Here is a 20,132-nt window from a genome sequence, read left to right as displayed (position 1 = left end):
CGTGATTCTTGATTGGCTTTGACACTGGCCTATAAGGCTGTGAGGATCCGGTTTCCCTAGTAACGGATTGGCACTAAGAGAAACCAATAACTAAAAGGTACAGTGGAAAGGGGGGCGGAAGTTATTTGACCGATACCCATAGTAACCAATAAGTGCAGGGAACTACTCTCATTCGTTAAAACATCTTCCTCAGGGCGGAGATCCGTTTTCCAGGCAGGAGCGGTTGCTCCACAAGGTGGAGCCCGTGTACTTTGGGGAAGTAAACCCCAAGCAACTAGATGGTGGGCGCTGGGGCGTCCAAGGGAGACCCCCGGCCAATCGCAATGCGGAAAGGAGCTGATTGACGCGGGGCTTGGACTGCTCCAAGGCGACCAAGGCGACCAAGCCCTAGGGCCCGTGTGCGGCGCAGGGCGGTTGTAATCCTTTCCTGGCTCGGGCTTCGGGTCTTTCTTTCTCATTGCATGGTCCGGCCCCCGAGGCTTCCGCTCCCACCCTTTGCGCATAGCTTGATACCAGAGGAACAAAGTGGTAAAGTTTCCGGTTAGGTATTTTTTCTCCTTTTTATTGCAACTGTCTTTTATTTCCATGCAACACCCTGAGGATCCTCGCTGGCTCTTATAGTTAGTCGACATAATTGTTGGGCAACAGTTACAGGGAAACAAGAAGTAAGTAACTCCTGTTGTGTCTGTAAGGTAATACAAAAAGGTGACGTGTGAAACTGTTAAGTTTGAGAGCACAGATTTCTACCCCGTTGCCTCTTGGCAAGTGCTGCTGTTGGCCTGCCCAATCAGAGGCTCGTGGGTGTTTTAATCAGATTTTCCCTTTTTGTCGTTGCGGAGGAACGGTAGTTTGCAAATGCTCGGATCAAGTTTGGACCTTGATGCAACATCCTGTGCGTCACCGCCATTGTCATTCCTCTTTTAATTGCAGGGAGGCGGGGGTGGGGGGCGGGAGGAAATTTTGCTGTTTTCTTCGTGTCGTGGCTCCTTTAAAAGTTAAATTGTCAGACTCCTAGATGGACATTCCAAAGATTTTCCGAAATACTTAAGGGGCCAAGTGACGCCCCAGCCAGGTTCTGCCCCGGTCTCTTACCATTTTGTTGTGCCCTCTCTTGGTCACCATGAGCGTTTTATGTGGACATTTGTTGAGTTCCAAAGCGCAGACACGCCCCAGTAATTTCTCATTTCAGCCTTGTGCCCATCCAGAAGGGTCTCCCGTTAAGTTTTACTAAGAAAGTTGGAAGTGAAGTAAGTTGAGCGTCGTCTCTGTGGGAGGAGAGAAGACTGAGCTGGGCCGGCCCAGCCCGGGCTGGAAGGAAAAAGGGGCGCCCGCAGCAAGCAGCCTAGCGTGACTGGCCCTGTCCTCTTTGGACCTCCCGAGGCCAAGCCTGGCCGCGAAGACTGGAGACGCGGGGAGGCCACAGGAGAGATAGAAAGAGCACCTTCTTGGGGGTTGTGGTCCCACATCTGGTCCTCCAAGGTTCCGCTCCCGTATCAGCCTCGCTCATCCAGCATTTATTGAGCGGCATGGACTGGGGGTCAGGAATGATCAAGTCGTTGTCCCTGCTTAACCTCACCCATTCAGCAGACTGGGGCTCTGCGTTTGGGGCAGGAGATCCCAAGACGGAGGAACTGGCTGGCAGAGGAGGGAAATCAGCCTAGAGGAAAGAAGTGGCTGAAATTTTCTGAGCTAAGGAACCTCTAAGATCATGTAGCTCATAGTAAGGAATCCGGACTTTATTCTGAGGGCAGTGGAGAGCCCCTGGAGGATTTTTTAAAGTGGGCTAAGATTTGCATTTTACAAAGATGACACTCCAAACTGAAACTCTAGTGAGCCCAAATTGGCAAAAATTTACAGTCTGGCATCTACTGGATAAAGCTCAAGGTTGAGAAACTCTCCTCTAGGAGATTAATTTAAGTTCTCTAAGGAAAAGTCCCAAGCGTCCTTCTGCTCTTGATCTCCATTGCCAAGCAAATTCTACAATCCCCTCCAATATACTACCTCACTCTTCTCTTTCTGCCAGTCCTCCCCAAAGCTCTGAAAATCAGAGGGAGTGGAAGCATGCTAAGACCCAGAAAACTTAGTCTGATGGAAGAAGTGGAAGGGTGTGAGAAATATTAAAGAATGGCCCTTAAAACATCATCTGGATCAGTGTTTCGCAAACATAGCTAATAGTTTGCTAAGCCTTATGAAAAACGTGTGTGCGTTCATTTCCCGGTGCCTGCCTCATGAAAAAAAAAGTGTGTGCTGATGGCATCTATGGTCTGTGACTTTATCTCAATAAAATTGCATTAAAGCAAATGTGTGCATGTATGAGTCTTAACTGTTAAACTCTCACCTGTGGGTAAGAACCCAGTATAATAATATTCATTGCAACACTGTTTCTAGTAGAAAGAGGAAACAGTCCACATCTCTAGCAATATGAGATTGGTATAGATATAATACAACACAGTACACTCTTACAATGGACTGTTAGGCAGCCACACAGAAAACAAGATATACCTATATGTATGGTTATAGAATGATCTCTAAGAGAAATCAACACATGAAGAGAGCAAAATATAGAAGAAATATAGAAAAAAACATTTGTGTAAAAATGGAAGAGTAGCTATGAGGTGATTATTTCTTTTGATACACAGTGTTGCTATAGTTATTTATTTCTTTGATTTTGCTGTGTCTGCATAGGTTATGTCCGAAAGGAGTCTCGAGAAACTGTTACTAATTGCTAATAGGGAGGTAAACTTGGGCCAGGAAAGAAGAAACTCTTCCTTTCCATTCTATAAACTTTGGTACAGTAAAGTTTTGTTTGTTTGTTTGTTTGTTTTACCATGTGCATGTATTTTAAAAAAATTTAATACTGGCACAAGGAACTGCAAATATGGAAACTTTGATCTTTAAAACAAACCAACCAGGTGGAATGCCACACTTACCTTTGTAGGTTTTGAGGGTTTTGAAAATGAGGCTTCCTTCCTCCACTCACTGAATTCTTTTTTTTCCACTCCTTATTGTACAAAAAATCATACCAAGATCCAAACAGATCCTTATTAACTTGGAAATACATGCCTAACTGGATTACTTCCTCCTTTGGCACTGTCTGCAAAGGCTTCACTTCCTCAAATCCTATGGAGCACACATCATGAGCCTGGCACTTCGTTGATATTCTTTACAAAGATGATCTCATTTAATCTTCACAACAGCCCTATTTCCCATTTCTGAAGTACGAAAACAGGCTGAGACCAAATCAAAAGGGCAAGTCCTTCATCTTGAGGCTTGCTCTTGTGAAGCTTATGTATATAGCAGAGAAGCTTAGCCTACCTATCAGTATACCTAAGAGCCACGTCCAGAGGCCCTCTTTTGTTGCTCAGATGTGGCCTTTCTCTCTTTAAGCCCAATTGTGCAAGTGAAACCATTACCCTCCCCCCTATGGGGGACATGACATCTAGGGGTGGATGATCCCCAGGGATGAGCCTGGCCCTGGCACCGTGCAATCAACAATGCTGTCCTGACAAAAGGGGAAAAAATAAGGTATCAGTGGCTGAGAGTTCAAATAGAGTTGAGAGGCTACTTTGGTAGTCACTCTTACACAAGCTTCAGTTAAACATTGCTACCTTTCATAACTTGCCAAACCCCAATCAAAACCATTCCTGCCAATCCTAAAGAATACCTAGGGCATTTCATAAGATTCTACAAAGGTTCCACGCACTAGGGTAACCTTCCAAAACCTACAACCTCCAAATGGGTCCCTGGACCAGATAAGTCCTGAAATACAGAGGGGCCAGCCTTTCCAGAACATCAACTAGTTCCATTCCCCTATCTCATATTATTGATAGCCCTTTCAACATGAAAAAGTTAGAATGGGTATAGCCCAAATATCCCTAAAGAGTGGAAAAAAGATCAAAGGTGATGGTGGAGTTATACAGAGAAGGTCAGGTTTAACAAATGAGTATGAGTGCTGAATCATTATACTTGTTTCAGCCTCCAGTACCTTAGAGCAGCTAACAGTAAAAACCTAAAATTGTGGAATTGTAACCCATACCAAACTCTGAGATCTGTTCTACAACTAATTGTTGTGATATACTTTGAAATGTATTGCTTTTGTGTATATATGTTATTTTTAAAGAAGGAGGAGTTTAATAGAGAAGAAAGGATTTAGCAAATAAGTATGACTGCTGAATCACTGATATTTCCATTGGTCTCCAGTGTCTTGGAGCAGCTAAAAGAAAACACAAAAAATCATGGAACTGTAACTCATACCAAACCTTAAAATCTATTCTATAACTGCTTGTTAAAATGTACTTGGAAATGTATTGCTTTTTTGTATATATGTCATATTTCACAATAAAAAAAAAAACAGACTCAGAGAGGTTAAGTAACTTGCACAAGTTTACCCAGCTAGGGCTGGAAGCTAGGACTCTGACTTCGTGTTCTCTTACCCGCTCCTCAATCATCCTATTCAGGGAAGGAGGATAGTAGAGAAAGGGGCATGGTCTCCTCAAAAACTTCTGAAAGACTGCTATGTGCTCTTTATCCTTTCATGTGTAGCACTCGGTAATGCTGCATACAGAAATTTCGAAGTGGTTTGAGGATTTTGGAGCCCATGGCAAATCCTGGTAATCTACAGCCAAAGCTCTGCAAAAGGCTTTTTCCAGCACACTCTGATACTACCTATGAATCTAGAAGGCCCCACCTTCTGTGGTTTAGAAGACCAAATAACAATCATATTAATAATATGTTTCAAGCACCATGGTGCTAGGCACATTTTTTTTTCAATTCATCCTCCCCAAAATTCTATGAAATATTAACTCTGTTTTACAGATCTACCAACTATGGCAGAATTAGTATTAGTATTCAAAATCAAGTTTATACTGGGGTACATGGTGGTCCAGTGGTAGGATGCTCGTCTTCCATGCGGGAGACCTGGGTTCAAGTTCCAGACCATGCACCTAAAAAATAATAATAATAAAGTTTATACCACTCTAAATTCAAAAAGGAAGAAAGGACCAAGAATAATATATGAATCCTCACAACAGTTAATTTCAACAGATGGAGAAACCAAAGTGAAAAGAAGTTAATTTTTCAACCATCAAATTACAAAATATCTTTCTATATGTAACAAGCCTAGAAATAAGCTGCAGCTGGCATTGGTCCAGTACCCACAATGTCAGGACTAGCATCTCTGTGATTCTCTTAATTGCAAGATGGTGGACACTATTCTAGAGTGTTCTAAGCAGAAAGGGAGAAAGGAGTGGTATTTGTTCCCTTGGTGAGGAATGCCGGAGCTTTCCCAGGAGCCTCCTAGAAGACTTCTACTTTTGTCTCATTGACTACAGCCCTATCAAATGGCATACCTGGCTGCAAGGGAGGCTGGAAAAGCATATTTAGATATTTCAGCATCAATAGTAGCAAGAGTAAAAGATCGGGAACAGTTGTTGGATTAGCCAACAAATGGTCTCTGCCATAAGGAGTGGCAAAATAAATTAAGATTACTGAATAATGGAACATTACATGGCACCAAAAAGAAAGAAGGAAATTAATTGTAAAATAAGAAAATCAGAGTGCAAAACATATGTTATATGCATTTTGTTTATGAAAGGGGGAATCGGGGTAGGAGGGTGTATTAGGGTTATCTAGGGAAACAGAACCAACAGGAGATATCTGTAAATATGAGATTTTATAAAAGGGTCTCATGCAACCGTGGGGATACACAAGTCCAAATTATGACTGCAGGCTGCAAGCTGGCAGCTCTGATGAAGGTCTTTGATGAATTCCCCAGGAGAGGCTGGTTCATTGAAGTGCAGTGAGAGATTCTCTCTTCTGACTTCTCCTTTTAAAGCCTTCATCTGATTCAATTAAATCTCTCTCATTGCTGAAGATACTCTCGTTAATTTAGATGTAATCAGTCATAGATGCAATCAACTTACTGATGATTTTTTTTTTTTTTCGCATGAGCAGGCACCGGGAATCGAACCCGGGTCTCCAGCATGGCAGGTGAGGATTCTGCCTGCTGAGCCACCATGGCCCACCCCTTACTGATGATTTAAGTCCACAAAATGTCCTTGCAGTAATGCTTAGGCCAGTGCTTCACCAGACAACTGGGCACCATTATCTGGCCAAGTTGAAACATAAACCACCACAGAGGGAGACCTATTTTTCAGTGTATACCCTTTTGTGCTATTTGAAAATTTTTAAACACAACATGTACATTGGAATTTTGCCTCTGATCCTGTACCTGTCCAAAATAACCTCTAGTAGAAATTGCTATAGTATATCTTTAGTCTATTTTTATTATAAATAAATGGATTTTATGTGTATAATTATATAGGACTACAATCCTGTGCATTTTCCTCTCCCCTTTGATAGGCCTTCATTTGCCACCTATAATGGGTTTCCATGATGCTGCTGCTTTATTAAATTGTTTTCTCCCTGCTTAACTCCCCATTGCCCATTTTCTGAGCCACCCACTCTTCCTTTGCCTTGATTGGCTTGCCTTGTCACTGTTGCTTTTGGCTTTGTGAAGGATTTACTCTCCCTAACCCCCTGACCCCCACAGGGATGTCGTTATCCCCAGCCTCAGTGCACAACTGTCCCCCAGTGTTGCCAAAGTTCTCAGCCGTGCCTTCTGAGACCTGAGGTTACCAGCCCTATAGCACCCTCTTTCCTCCCTTCTTTCTCCCTTCCTCCCACCCAAACAAAATCTCTCCATGTGGAGTAAAATGATGATCACCTTCCCACACCTACATGTTTCCTACAGGAGAACAGATGTAGAATGGGTAGTCTGCCACCTATTTAGAGAGTGTAGGGAAAAAGAATTTTTGGCTTTAGGAAATGGCAAATGGTGGGGACGGCGCAGTGGATTAACAGGTGAGCATTTTTGCCAGTAGGGGAAGACTGCCTGCCAAGTTGCCAGCAGGGGCTCTAGCAATTAGAACTCTTTTGTAGAAGAGTTGTAATATTCTTTAATGTCTACCATGTGCCAACCAATGCACAAGGCAGTTTGCATAAATTATCATATTTATTCCTCCCAATGATGCTACAAAGTAGGTCTCTTTGGAGGAACCATATGTCCTGATTTACCTGGAGCAGTCATAGTTATATGCCCATGGTCCTGGCATAATTATTAATGACATCCTTTTTCAGTCTCAAAAAAAAAAAAAGGTTTACATAAAAAATTGTAAGTCACCTTAACTATCCCCTTTAATAAGGGAGCATATTGAGACTTAAAGGGTTGAAGTAACACACCTGGTAAATGATAAGGGTAAGATTCAAACTAGCCCCTGGCCTAGACTTGTTCCTTTGATTTTGTGTTCCTTGAATTTAGGAACCATTATCCTCTTCCCTAAACCAAAGTTAGTAGCTTTTTGTTAATCCCTCCGTCTATCTGGGTCTAATCAGGAGAGAAAAACCACATGGTAATTTGCACAAGGAAAATTTAAAGAATTATTATAACAAGATGCCATGGTAATGAGGGATTGGCTAATAAGAAGTAAAGAGAGCTCTAAAGAATACAGGAATAGCAGATATAAGGAGCAGCCACTAACCAGAGGGCTGAAAGAGAACACCCGATGAGCGCCTCCCTTCCTGCCCCACCCTCAGCCTGAGATGAACACCTTGTTCGAGATGGCATAGCTGTGGCCCACACCCTGGGGCCGCACTGGTGGAACTGGCTAGAAATCCATTCTCTAAAGTGCTGAAGAAAACTGTTTACACAGAGCTGTTTACTGGAGAAACTCTGCTCAAAACCACTTCTACCAGGGTTTGAGGTGGGGTAAGTGGGGCACTGCTAGCCAGGTGTTGCTGGTCCCTAGGCTAAAAGCAGGGGCCTGGTCCCGAAGAAGCCATCCACAGGAGCTGGGAGAGCCACACATACTGCAGGACCCTGGTGAATCAGCCCAGCGGAAACAGGAAGGAAAACTTTTTCTTCAGTCAGTGTCTCTCCAGAACCTTCAACCGAAAAAGTTAAACATCTCACCAGCTGTAAAGGACAAAATAAATTTAAAGGGCCCAGATCCATTTTCACAGTGCAGGCAAAAAGGATGAATCTGGAGCTGAGCAGCAATAAATTAATAACCAGCACACTCCCTCAAAAAACTTCCCTGTGTTATACTATAATTTTCCTCTAGTAGGGGCTTTCGAAACAAGAGGAAGGAGGACTAAAAGTGTTCCTCAAAATGAGGCAGGAAGAAAGGTAACAAAATAAGGTGTCAGTGGCTAAGAGAGTTCAAATGGAGTGGAGAGGCTATTCTGGAGGCTACCCTTACACAAACTTAAGCTAGATATTGCTAATTGCCAGGGTTTGCCAAATCCTAATTAACATTACTCTCATTAACCCTAAAGAGCACCCAGGCTGTATCTTAGATTCTACAAAAGTTTCACACACCAAGTTTACTTCTCAGAAACCTAAAACTTCAGATGGTTCCCAGGCCAGATAAGTCCTGAAACCCCCAGTCTCTGCAAAATCATCAACCAGTTCTGTCCCCGTATCCTGTATGATTGACGCCGCTTTTCAATGTGAAAAAATTAGAATGGGTATAGCCCAAATATCCCTAAGGACTGGGAGAAGGATCAAAGGAGAAGGAGTTATAAAAGAAACGTTAGGATTTAACTAATGAGTATGACTATTGAATCATTATATTGATATTGCCATTTAGTCTCCAGTGTCTTGGAGCAGCTAGAAGGAAAAACCTGAAATTGTGGAACTGTAACCCATACCCAACGTTGAATTCTGTTCTATAACTACTTGTTAAAATGTAATTTAAAATGTATTCTTTTTTTTGTATCTATGTTACATCTCATAGTAAAAAATGTTTTAAAAAGCTCTTATCAAAAAAAGTTAAAAAGCCCTTATCAGATATATGTTTTCCAAATATTACCCCCATTCTGTAGGTTGTCTTTTTTACTTTCTAATTTATTAAAAGTAATGTCTCTTTTATAACTCCTTCTCCTTTGATCCTTCTCCCAATCCTTAGTGATATTTGGGCTATGCCCATTCTAATTTTTTCACATTGAAAAGTCCTTTGATGCACACACACACACACACACACACACACACAAAAGGCAGCTGTGTATCTGGGGAGAGGCCTAGAAATCTGAATATTTATCAGGCTTTCTAAGCCATTCTTGATGAAAGACCTTTGAGAAACTATTTAGACAGAGCACCCCCACCCCTGGGAGGGTCCTTGGATATTTCCAAGGAGAGAGTCACCTTGGTTCTCTGTGTATTGGGTATGTGTGTGTGAAGTTTCAGGTTTTCACATGTCTGTTTCTCTGTAAGTTTCCTAGAGCATGTCTGCCTCTATGTCTCCACACATAGCTGTGGATCTCTTTAGTCTTGTCAAATAGTTTATCTGTGTGAGCCTACCTCTCAGGCTTAATATCTCTGTCTCTCAAATCTGCTCACTTTTGCCTTCCAGTTTTTAATTCATGCTGTTCCCTGGGCCCAAAACACTGTTCCCCATACCTCCCTTTCCCCTAATGAGCTCATCTTCCTCATCAGGTGAATTTGATTCTTCCTCTTTAACTCAGATATTACATCCTCCAGAAGCCTCCGCCTCTCCCTTCCCGCACTCCAGTCTGAATTAGGAACCTTTTGTCTAAACTCCCATGACAACCCTTCATAGCTCCTTTATGGCTGCATTATTCATTGCTTCTTTCGCTCCCTTCGAAGGTACGTCGTTTTCCACTACAGCACCTTGGGATGCCTAACACAGTGCTAGCCCACGGTTAGTACTCCATAAATATTGACTGAGTAAATGAGATTGTGTATCACGAAAAAATGAGACCGTGTATTGTGCATGTATTTACGAGGGATGGAATCTGTTCTGTTGACTATTGGTGCCCTTGTATTCCCAGTCCCTACTACAAGGCCTGACATGGAGCAGGCGTTCTAAAAATGGCCAAGCGCCAATGGGGATTCACTTGGCGGGAATCTACCGGTAGTGGTCCGGTATCTGCCCACCGACTAGGAGGTGCCAGCGCAGCGGCGGAAAGGGCGGGGCCTGGCGGCGGTTCGACCCCGGAGAGGGCGGGGCTTGGCCGAGTGGCCCGTCTCCTCCCGGCGCGCTCACCCGGAAGCGCTGCCCCAGCGAACTTGCCTAGCGTCCGGGAGGCTGCACCGCCAACCCCTTCACCCCTGCTCCCGCCATCCATTATGCCGGTAAGTGGCCGCGTCGTCCCGGCCCTGCCCAAACCTGGGGCCCCTGGGTCGCGCCTTGGCTGCACTGCTGCTTGACCAGGGGTTGCTACCCCCCCCCCCCCAGCTTCTAGGACCCTCCAGAAAATCGGAACCGAGAGGAAGTGATTCAAGGAGCCAGGCTTCAGAATGCTGGAGTTACAACGCCTCCAACGATCACGAGCCCAAACCCTCCTTGCATGTACTGGGAAACTAAGATCCAAAAAGGAGGCAGACATCCGAGGTTACACAGAGAATTGGTGGCAAGCTGGAATGGGAAACCTTAGTTCTGCACCTTCCTCCTGGATGCCCCTTTCCCGGGAGCTGACCTTAAAGAAGAATGTGGGGTGGTTATGAGCAAGTTATGAGCCCGACTCTTGCCACCCTGACTGGGCAGGTTTTCAGAGATCCATATTTTTCTTCACTTCCCTGCCCACTCTGGCAGATTTTCAGGTCGGTGTTGGACGAACTTGAATGGCGCCAGTACTTTTGACCTTTTTCAACTGGTCAGTTTCTGAACCTGAATCCATGAGCTCCAGAGAGGTTCAGAGTCCTGCTCAAAGTCATCAGTTACTCAGTGACAGAGTTTGGGGAGGAATGAGCAGGTCTTAGCCTGCCTTTGCAGCTCACTCAGCCTTATTGCACATACATCTTTGGTCATGGCCTCATTTTGTAGATAACAAATTAAAGTCTTTTGCAGATAAAAAAAATTAAAAGCCCAGTAATTTATTCAAAATTGTGTTGAGAGATGGGTGGAACCAAAATTAAGCCCCTTATCCTCCAGCTTCCAGTCCTTCCTGGCCTAATCACACAGGGAAGCAACCTGCAAAAGCAGTCACACCTGCTTGGGAGAAAGCTCCAATTCCAGTTGCCTCTCTGAGATCCTGGTTGGGGTCAGGTGGTGTTTAGCATTTTCCCTCCACGGTGTCTAGTTCCTGGCTCTACTCCAAGTGAGTGCCCAGAAGTGTTCCCAGACACCCTGTGTCTTAGCAGCCTGTCATTGGGGAGCTGACAGGTGAGCCACCGCCCCCCTGGGCAGAGCCACAAACATCTCAGTTGTCAGTTCCCTTGGGTCTTGCCAGGTTCCTTGAGACAAATCCTCAGACATCACAAGCTATAGACAAAGAGCCTGACAGAATCTGCCCTCCCAGCTTAGCAAATCCACTGTGGCAATGTTAGAAAACAGCATTAATCACCCTGGGACCAGATTGTAGAGGCCACTAGGGTTTTTGTGGAGAATGGTAGTGAGGGAAAGGCCAGCCTGAGGATCACAATACTCTTTGCCCATTTCTGGGGATTTTGACAAACCAGAGACTCTGGAGAGGATAATGGGGATGGGGAAGGCATTAACACCGAAGACATCTCAAGAAGGCATTCTTGAGATGAATGGCTGAAGGAGAAAGGATAGTAGTCCAGAGACTGCCTTCAAAATCAGAAGGGGAAGAGTATCTCACCTCAGATTTCTCAGACAAGCACTTACACAGGCTGTGGGATCCCAGAAACTTCTGTGAACATTTGTGCCCACACCTGCCAGCTGGGTGACCTCAGCAAGTTGCTTTACTTCTCTGTGCCTTGGTTTACTCATCTGTAAAATGGGGATAAAAGTCTGACCTTGGGTGGTGCACCAGTGGCTCAGTGGCAGAATTCTCACCTGCTGTGGCAGAGACCTAGGTTCAATTCCCAGAGCTTGCCCATGCCCCGCCCCCCCCCCCAAAAAATCTGACCTCACGAGACTATTGTTAATATTAACTGGAAGAACAATAGTCAAATGTATAGCATAGCCACTGACATAGCCGGTCCCAAGAAATGGTAGTTCTAGGGTAGACCTAGGGCAGAAGAGAGGGGTGGAACTATAGGCATGCAGATTTGAACACAATATTAACAAGGACTGCAGTGGTTCAGGATTAGGCTTTGGAGAGTGTCTGCATCCAGTCCCATGTCATGCCACTCTCTAGCTATATGACCCAAGTGAGTGACCTCACCTCAAGCTCAGTTCCCCCATCTGTAAAGAAGGGATAATAATATCGCCCTTTGTGAAGATTAAATAAGATAATGCCTATAAGTGCTTAGAAATGCCTGGCACATAGCAAGAATTCAAATATATTAGTACTAATAAACTCCCAGTAACCGGGGTGGGTATCAAGGACTGAATATCCCAGATATTTAAGAATGCCTTCACTAGAAGGAGGCTGGCCAAAGTGACCCTGCTCTATCCCTGCCCTTCCAGTGTTGAAATTCTGTTAAAAGAATTGTACGGCTTACTGGACTTTTTCATCTACTTTTTTTTTTTTTAACTCTTTTCATTGTATAATATATATACAAAGCAAAGAAAAAAGCAATAATTTTCAAGCACGCTTCAACATGTAGTTATAGAACAGATCCCATAGTTTGTCATGAGCTACCATTCCATCATCTCAGATTTCTACTTTTATGATTGTATGTCAAAATTTACAATCAGATTTCTACTTTTAAGAACTCATTGTTTAGGTGAGAAGCTCAGACCCAGAGGGGCCAGAACTGACCAAAATCAAGCATCCAATGATGGAGGAGGTCTGAGGAATTTCCTGTAAAGAATGGATTATCACTTTGTCCATTAAGCAGATCCTCCACCACCCCCAGATTTGTTTTTGCAACTCAGAGGTGGGGGAGGAGGGTACTGAACTATGTTTGCTTCCAGCAGCCACCTCCTGGCTTCTGACCTCTGCTGTGGAGGATGAAATGACACCCATTGCTTATAGTCAACAGCAGAAAGCTTCAGTTAGCTATTAACTTCAGGATCTTGGGCAGCAAAAAAAAAATGTGTTTTCTATATCCTGGAGAAAGTATTCCCACTCTCAGCTCCTGCTAAGAGTCAGGGTTGTGGGGGGCAGCAGGTGGTGGTGCAGTTTACTGATCCAAAGTCAGCAAGATTTCCCTGAATCGAGGAAGGCCTAGATTCACATCACATCCTCAATACTTAACATATGACTGTGGGCAGCTTAGTTAGCCTCTGGGAACCTCATTTTCCTCCTAGGTAAAATAGCTCCCACTCCAAGCTGAGTGAGGACTAACTTAGTTACTGTATAAAGAGCATTTGGCATATAGTAGGCATTCTATAAATTTAGATTTTATTTTGATCTTGCAAATACTTAAAGCTTTGAAAGATATATAAGTACAAACTACAGATGAAGTTTTTTTAAATAGAAATTGAACACCTACTATACCCTATGGGTGGCCAGTTTTATCTGTCTGGTTTCTAGCAAAAACACCACATTCCTTGGGTTAGAGAGGTCACATTGTAATTCCAGTCTCTGGGGCTCTCAACGCACAGCCCAGAGCCATTCCAAAAAGGAGATCTGTCTGATTGGGTATCTGAAGTTTTCTGTCATGGCCAGGTGTACAAGTGTAAGGAGGATGTTATTAGAGGACTACCTGTCTTGGGACGCTGAGGGGGATAGGCACAGACCCAACAGTGACTCTGATTGTTTCCATTTGTTGTGTGGTATACCAGATGGACAGAAATTGTCCATAGGGCAGAAATAGGAGAAAGAGGAAATAAAAGAAAATCATGGTGAAGGGTGGGGATTATTGGGGATGGAGATTGGACATTGTAAGGCATATAGGATGAATAAGAGACAGTATAGACAGATGGTGAAAAGGAAGAGACAGAATAAAATAAGGAAATTCAGGCATGTCTTGATTTGTGATATTGAGTATCATCTCCTTGTTCTGACCTTTTGGGCCAAAGCTCTGTACATCAGATGCCATCTGCTTGTGGAATCCTCATGTTAGTTTTAACTTGAGATCTGAAATGGGAGTGGCTTCTCAAGGGCATGATGCATGTTTAAGTTGAGTCCTGTGGACCCTGGGGTAAATTCTCTGTAGTTTAACTGCCATAGTTGTGGTCAGTAAGACTTGATAAGGTGCTTTCAATCTAGGTTCTAAAGCAGTCTTTTGTTGATGTCTCTTCTAGAATATCAGTTCTCTGGCTGACAGTTATTTAGTGTTCACTATAAAACAATCTCAGGAAAGGCAACCTAGATCTTACTTCTCATTTAAAGTCCCTTTATTTAATTTTATTTTTGCTGAAAATGAAGCTCTGACCTGTAGCTAGTTGCAAGCACTTACATACTTAAGTTCCCAAAATAATCTTGAAAGTGTCTTCAAGCTGACATTTGGGTGCTTTAGAGTCTTGGTGATTGGATAGCTGACACAAAAGGGTCTGTTGTGTGCCTCACCTGGCCAGTTGCCAGAGCCCATAGTCCCAAAAGGTACCTTCTGTATCTTCAAACTTCTTGAAAGACAAATCGGAACTGAGTTTGCAAACAACAGCATTTTATTAGTGACACCAGAGTTTTACTGCAAGCATAGGAAGCCAGGTCACTTGCAGACCACTGATGAATCTTTATTGTTAGTTATTCTAGAGCAAGAGTCAGCAAACTTTTTCTGAAAGGGTCAGATAGTAAATATTTTAGGCTTCACAAACAGTGTGTGGTCTCTGTTATAACTACTCACTCTGCTGTTCTGGTAAAGAAAAGAGCTTGGTTGTGTTCCTGTAAAACTTTGTTTATAAAACCAGGTCACAGGCAGACTGTAGTTTGCTGATCCCTGTTCTCTCGCAGCATTTCAATCTGCAATGACCTGGGTGTCTTTTAAAATGAGGATTCTGATTCAGAAGGTCTGAAAGGGGCCCTGAGATTCTGCATTTCTGATACGCTCCTGATGATACTGATACTATTAGTCCAAGGACCACACTTTAAAGACAAGATTTTGGAATATCCACTACAAATTCATTTTTTCAGGATTTGTTGTGGTTGTTTTGGAATAGTCATGAAACAAGTTGAAGGAGCTGGAGGTGTTTAACTTGGGGAAAATTAGTCATTTTCTTTAAGGCAACGTTTTCATTTTCTTGTTGCTAAAGTAAATAACATGCAATGGGTTGCCTTGAAAAATGGGAATTTATTGGCTCATGGTTTTGAGGCTTGGAGAAGTCCAAATCAAGACACCATCAAGGAGATGCTTTCTTCCCAAAGATAGTCATTCTGTGGCTGGCTGCTGGTAATCCTTGGTCCTGGGTTCCTCTGTCACATGGCAGGACACCTGGTGTCTTCCCCTGGCCTCTCCCTTCTCTTCCTGGTTCTTTTAGCTTTTAGCTTCTGGCTACTCCCACTAGAGCCTTTGTCCTCTCTCTCTGTAACCTTTCCTATAAGACCTTCAGTAATAGGATTAAAACCCATTCAGAGCTACCCCTTATCTGAAGAAACCTCATCAAAAGGTCCAGTTTACAAGGGTTCACATTCATAGAATGGATTAAGTTTAAGAACATGTTTTTTCCGGAGTACATAGTTCCAAACCACCAGAAGAATGTTTTGCAGATTTGGCCTCGATAAAAGGAGTGGTCTCCTAGTCAGAGAAGGTGAAACAATCCAACATTGGAAAACCAAGCTACTTAACCCTTAGCCTCAGTTTCTCCTGTACAATAGGATGATAATTGAGACCTAAAAGTAGTTTGGGACTTGGAAAGAGTTTGAGAAGCCACTTAGTCCAGATTTTCTCAGGAGTAGCCTCTTCACTCCCTACCTCTCTCCCACCCCCTAGTGCATTGAAAATGGAGAGCCCTGCAGCCCACCTCAGCCCCACAGAGCCAGTTGAGGCAGGTGCATGGAGAGCTGCACTTTCTACAAGCTCCCCAGGTAATTATTACATACATTGAAATTGAGAAACTTAATTTGGCCCTTTTAGCATAGATAAGGGAACTGGGGCCCTTGAGAGGCAAGTATTTTGGCCTGAGGTCTTCCAACAAGATATACTGTTGTACCCAGAATTCCAGTTGAGATAAGATATTTGAAATCTTTTGAAATGGGCTATGAAAGCATAACTATTATTTTTTGAAGGGAAGGAAAGAAAGAAATGGAGCAACTTAGTTACAATAAAAATCGAGTGGGTAATTTTTTATGCAATGGAACCCAGTACTAGGCTCCAGTCTCTTTACCTAATGTATTAGTTGCTCCTGGGTAACAAATTACCCCAAATTCAGGGGTTTAAACAGCAGGCACTCGTTATCTCACCCAGTCCTGAATGTAGGAGCATCTTGGCTGGCTGGTTCTGGCTTAGGGTCTCTCATGAGTTTGCCCTGAAGATGTCAGTTGTGGAAGCAGTCATCTGAAGGCTTGACTGGGGTTGAAGATTGTGCTTCCAGCATGGCTCATCCACACAGTTATTGGCTGGGGGATGTGATTCCTCACTGGCTTTTAGCAGGAGGCCTCGGTTCCTCACCACGTAAACCTGTCCATGGGGTTGCATGAGTGTCCTTATAGTATGCCAGCTCGCTTCCTCCAGAGTGAGTGATCCAAGAGAAGGAGCAAGGTAGAAGCCTCAGTGTCTTTTATGATCTGGCCCAAGAAGTCACATAGCATTGCTTTGCCCTATTCTGTTGGTCACACAGACCAAGCTTTATACATAATAGGATAGAACCACTCAAAGGTATTAAAATAACAGGAGGCAGAGATCACTGGGGACCGTCTTGAATGCTGGCACACCAAAGTGTTACGTATATCCCATTCACCATCTTGGAGAAGTACTCTTTATCCCCATTTTGAAGTTATGGAAACTAAGGCACACAGAGGTTAAATAATTTACTCATGGCCACAAGCTTGAACCTAGAGATCCAGAGATTTTAAAATACCATATTGGTATAAGCAATCCTTGTCTGAAAGCAAAGGGAAAGGGCCCAGTGGTCCTCTACCAGCTATGCCAATCATCTGTTCATTCAACAAAATGTACTAAGTACCCACTCTGCCAGGCATGGTTCCAGTTGTTGGGGATGCAGCAGTGAACTGAACAAAGTTTCTGTCTTTGTGGGAGCTTAACTTCAGCTCCCCGTTTGGATAGCTGGAGACTATACGATGCAGCCTTCAAAGAGTCCTGGGGCCTGGGTTCCCTTTCTGGCCTGGCTGCGACTCAGTAGGGAGCCTAGGCAAATCTTTTCTCTTCCCTCAACTCAGATGCTGTCTCTGAGAATGAGGTGCTTGGACAAGAGCGTTGATCTCCATATTCCAGAATCACCTGGAAAGCTTACTAGAAATAATACATGCCCTAGCCCAGACTAGCTGATCACAGTCTGTATTGTTGCAAACTCTCAGGTGGTTCTGATGCAGAAAGTGATTTTCTGATCCATACAGGGGACCACCAGATCAGCGTTGCTCAGAGTGTGGAGGCTCGCACACATCAGAGTTATTGGTGGTCCTGAGACACACCACCTTTCAAGAATTGGTATTTTAAGGTGAAACCGGAAAAGCAATATTTTAAACTCCCCAGATGATTCTGTTCATTGTATGCCAGCTCTGTTCTCAAGGATTTATAGGGATTATCTCATTAATACAATGTGAGCTATAGAAAACCTTGGTCACTCCCATTTCACAGTTGAAGAGACTGAGACTAAAACAGGCTACTGGCAAGTCTGAAGCTACCCATATCCTACCCAGTCTCTCTGCCTTCTGTCTTAGCTGCTGAGAGGGTGCCTGTGCTGGTGGGATCTGGGGGTCACTCTGCAGGACTTGACCCATGGTCTCCCTTTGCTGATTTCAGAAGCACGAGTTTTCCGTGGACATGAGCTGTGAGGGCTGTGCTAATGCAGTCACCCGGGTTCTCAACAAGCTGGGAGGTGAGTGAGTGGCTCTTACCTGGAGTGGGGTGGGGGCTGCACATACAGTTATATCATGTTCAAAGGCATGCCAACATACTGTAGGAGAAGCTTTTGTTTAAACTGATTATAATTTTTGAAACTACAATATACTGAGCACTTACCATGTGCCAAGCACTCCACATTTTCAGGTAGGTCTTTTGACTATCTCTATTTTTTTCAATATATATACATGTGTTTTTATTGATATATATTATATATTCACATACCATATAATCATCCAAAGTGTACAATCAGTGGTTCACAATATCATCATATAGCTGTGCATTTAACATCACAATCAACTTTTTTTCTTTTTTGTGAAAAATAACATATATACAAAAAAGCAATGAATTTCAAAACATTGCAACAATTAGTTGTAGAACAGATTTCAGAGTTTTGTATGGGTTACAATTCCATAATTTTTGAGTTTTTACTTTTAGCTGCTCTGAGATACTGGAGACTAAGAGAAATATCAATATAATGATTCAGCACTCATACTTATATACCTTTTCTGTATAACTCTGCCACCACCTCTGGTCTTTCTTCCACTCTTTAAGGGTATTTGGGCTATGCTCATTCTGACTTCTTCATATTGGAAGGAACTATCGATCATATGGGATAGGGAAATGTTCTGGAGAGGCTGAACCCTCTGCATTTCAGGACTTATCTAGTCCAGAGACCTATCTGGAGGCTGTACGTTTCTAGAAAGTTACCCTAGTGCATGGAGCCTTTGTAGAATCTTGTATAATGCCCTAGGTGTTCTTTTTTTTTTTTTTTTTAATTTTTTTTATTAATCAAAAAAAGAAAGGAAATTAACACAACATTTAGAAATCATTCCATTCTAAACATGCACTCAGTAATTCTTAGTATCATCACTTAGATGTATGATCATCATTTCTTAGTACATTTGCATCGATTTAGGAAAAGAACTAGCAAAACAGCAGAAAAAGATATAGAATGTTAATATAGAGAAGAGAATTAAAATAATAATACTAATAAAAATATATATATATATATAAAAAGAAAAAAAAACAAAAACAAAAGATACAAACAAACAAAAAACCATATTTCAGGTGCAGCTTCATTCAGTGTTCCAACATAGTTACATTACACTTAGGTATTATTGTGCTGTCCATTTTTGAGTTTTTGTATCTAGTCCTGTTGCACAGTCTGTATCCCTTCAGCTCCAATTACCCATTATCTTACCCTGTTTCTAACTCCTGCTGGTCTCTGTTACCAATGATATATTCCAAGCTGATTCTCGAATGTCGGTTCACATCAGTGGGACCTTACAGTATTTGTCCTTTAGTTTTGGGCTAGACTCACTCAGCATAATGTTCTCTAGGTCCATCCATGTTATTACATGCTTCATAAGTTTAGTCTGTCTTAAAGCTGCATAATATTCCATCGTAGGTATACGCCACAGTTTGTTTAGCCACTCGTCTGTTGATGGACATTTTGGCTGTTTCCATCTCTTTGCAATTGTAGATAATGCTGCTATAAACACTGGTGTGCAAATGTCCGTCTGTGTCTTTGCCCTTAAGTCCTTTGAGTAGATACCTAGCAGTGGTATTGCTGGGTCGTAATCCATTCTGCCATTCTATGTCTTTTGATTGGGAAATTCAGTCCATTAACTTTTAGTGTTATTACTGTTTGGATAATATTTTCCTCTACCATTTTGGCTTTTGTATTATATATATCCTATCTGATTTTCCTTCTTTCTACACTTTACTCCATACCTCTCTCTTCTGTCTTTTCGTATCTGACTCTAGTGCTCCCTTTAGTATTTCTTGCAGAGCTGGTCTCTTGGTCACAAATTCTCTCAGTGACTTTTTGTCTATAAATGTTTTAATTTCTCCTTCATTTTTGAAGGACAATTTTGCTGGATATAGGAGTCTTGGCTGGCAGTTTTTCTCTTTTAGTAACTTAAGTATATCATCCCACTGTCTTCTAGCTTCCATGGTTTCTGCTGAGAAATCTACACATAGTCTTATTGGGTTTCCCTTGTATGTGACAGATTGTTTTTCTCTTGCTGCTTTCAAGATCCTCTCTTTCTCTTTGACCTCTGACATTCTAACTAGTAAATGTCTTGGAGAACGCCTATTTGGGTCTATTCTCTTTGGGGTGCGCTGCACTTCTTGGATCTGTAAATTTAGGTCTTTCATAAGAGTTGGGAAATTTTCAGTGATAATTTCTTCCATTAGTTTTTCTCCTCCTTTTCCCTTCTCTTCTCCTTCTGGGACACCCACAACACGTATATTTGTGCGCTTCATATTGTCATTCAGTTCCCTGATCCCCTGC

The 20,132-nt window shown here is 42.8% G+C and overlaps 1 protein-coding gene across 1 annotated transcript in view; it reads left to right on the top strand.

The window, feature by feature from the left end:
• Positions 1–9,987: 9,987 nt before the first annotated feature.
• The window catches only part of ATOX1 (antioxidant 1 copper chaperone), a 34,893-nt gene continuing 24,748 nt past the window's right edge, over positions 9,988–20,132 (top strand). The window contains exons 1-2 of the mRNA XM_077137457.1: positions 9,988–10,153; positions 17,735–17,810. Coding sequence (XP_076993572.1) covers positions 10,148–10,153; positions 17,735–17,810 — 82 coding nt within the window. The 5' untranslated portion in view covers positions 9,988–10,147. The remainder of the gene's footprint in view (positions 10,154–17,734; positions 17,811–20,132) is intronic.

This window comes from Tamandua tetradactyla, chromosome 20 (genome assembly GCF_023851605.1).
Source record: "Tamandua tetradactyla isolate mTamTet1 chromosome 20, mTamTet1.pri, whole genome shotgun sequence".
Taxonomy (NCBI): domain Eukaryota; kingdom Metazoa; phylum Chordata; class Mammalia; order Pilosa; family Myrmecophagidae; genus Tamandua; species Tamandua tetradactyla.
The sequence above is the reverse complement of the archived record's forward strand: the minus strand, read 5'-3'. Positions and strand labels throughout refer to the sequence as shown.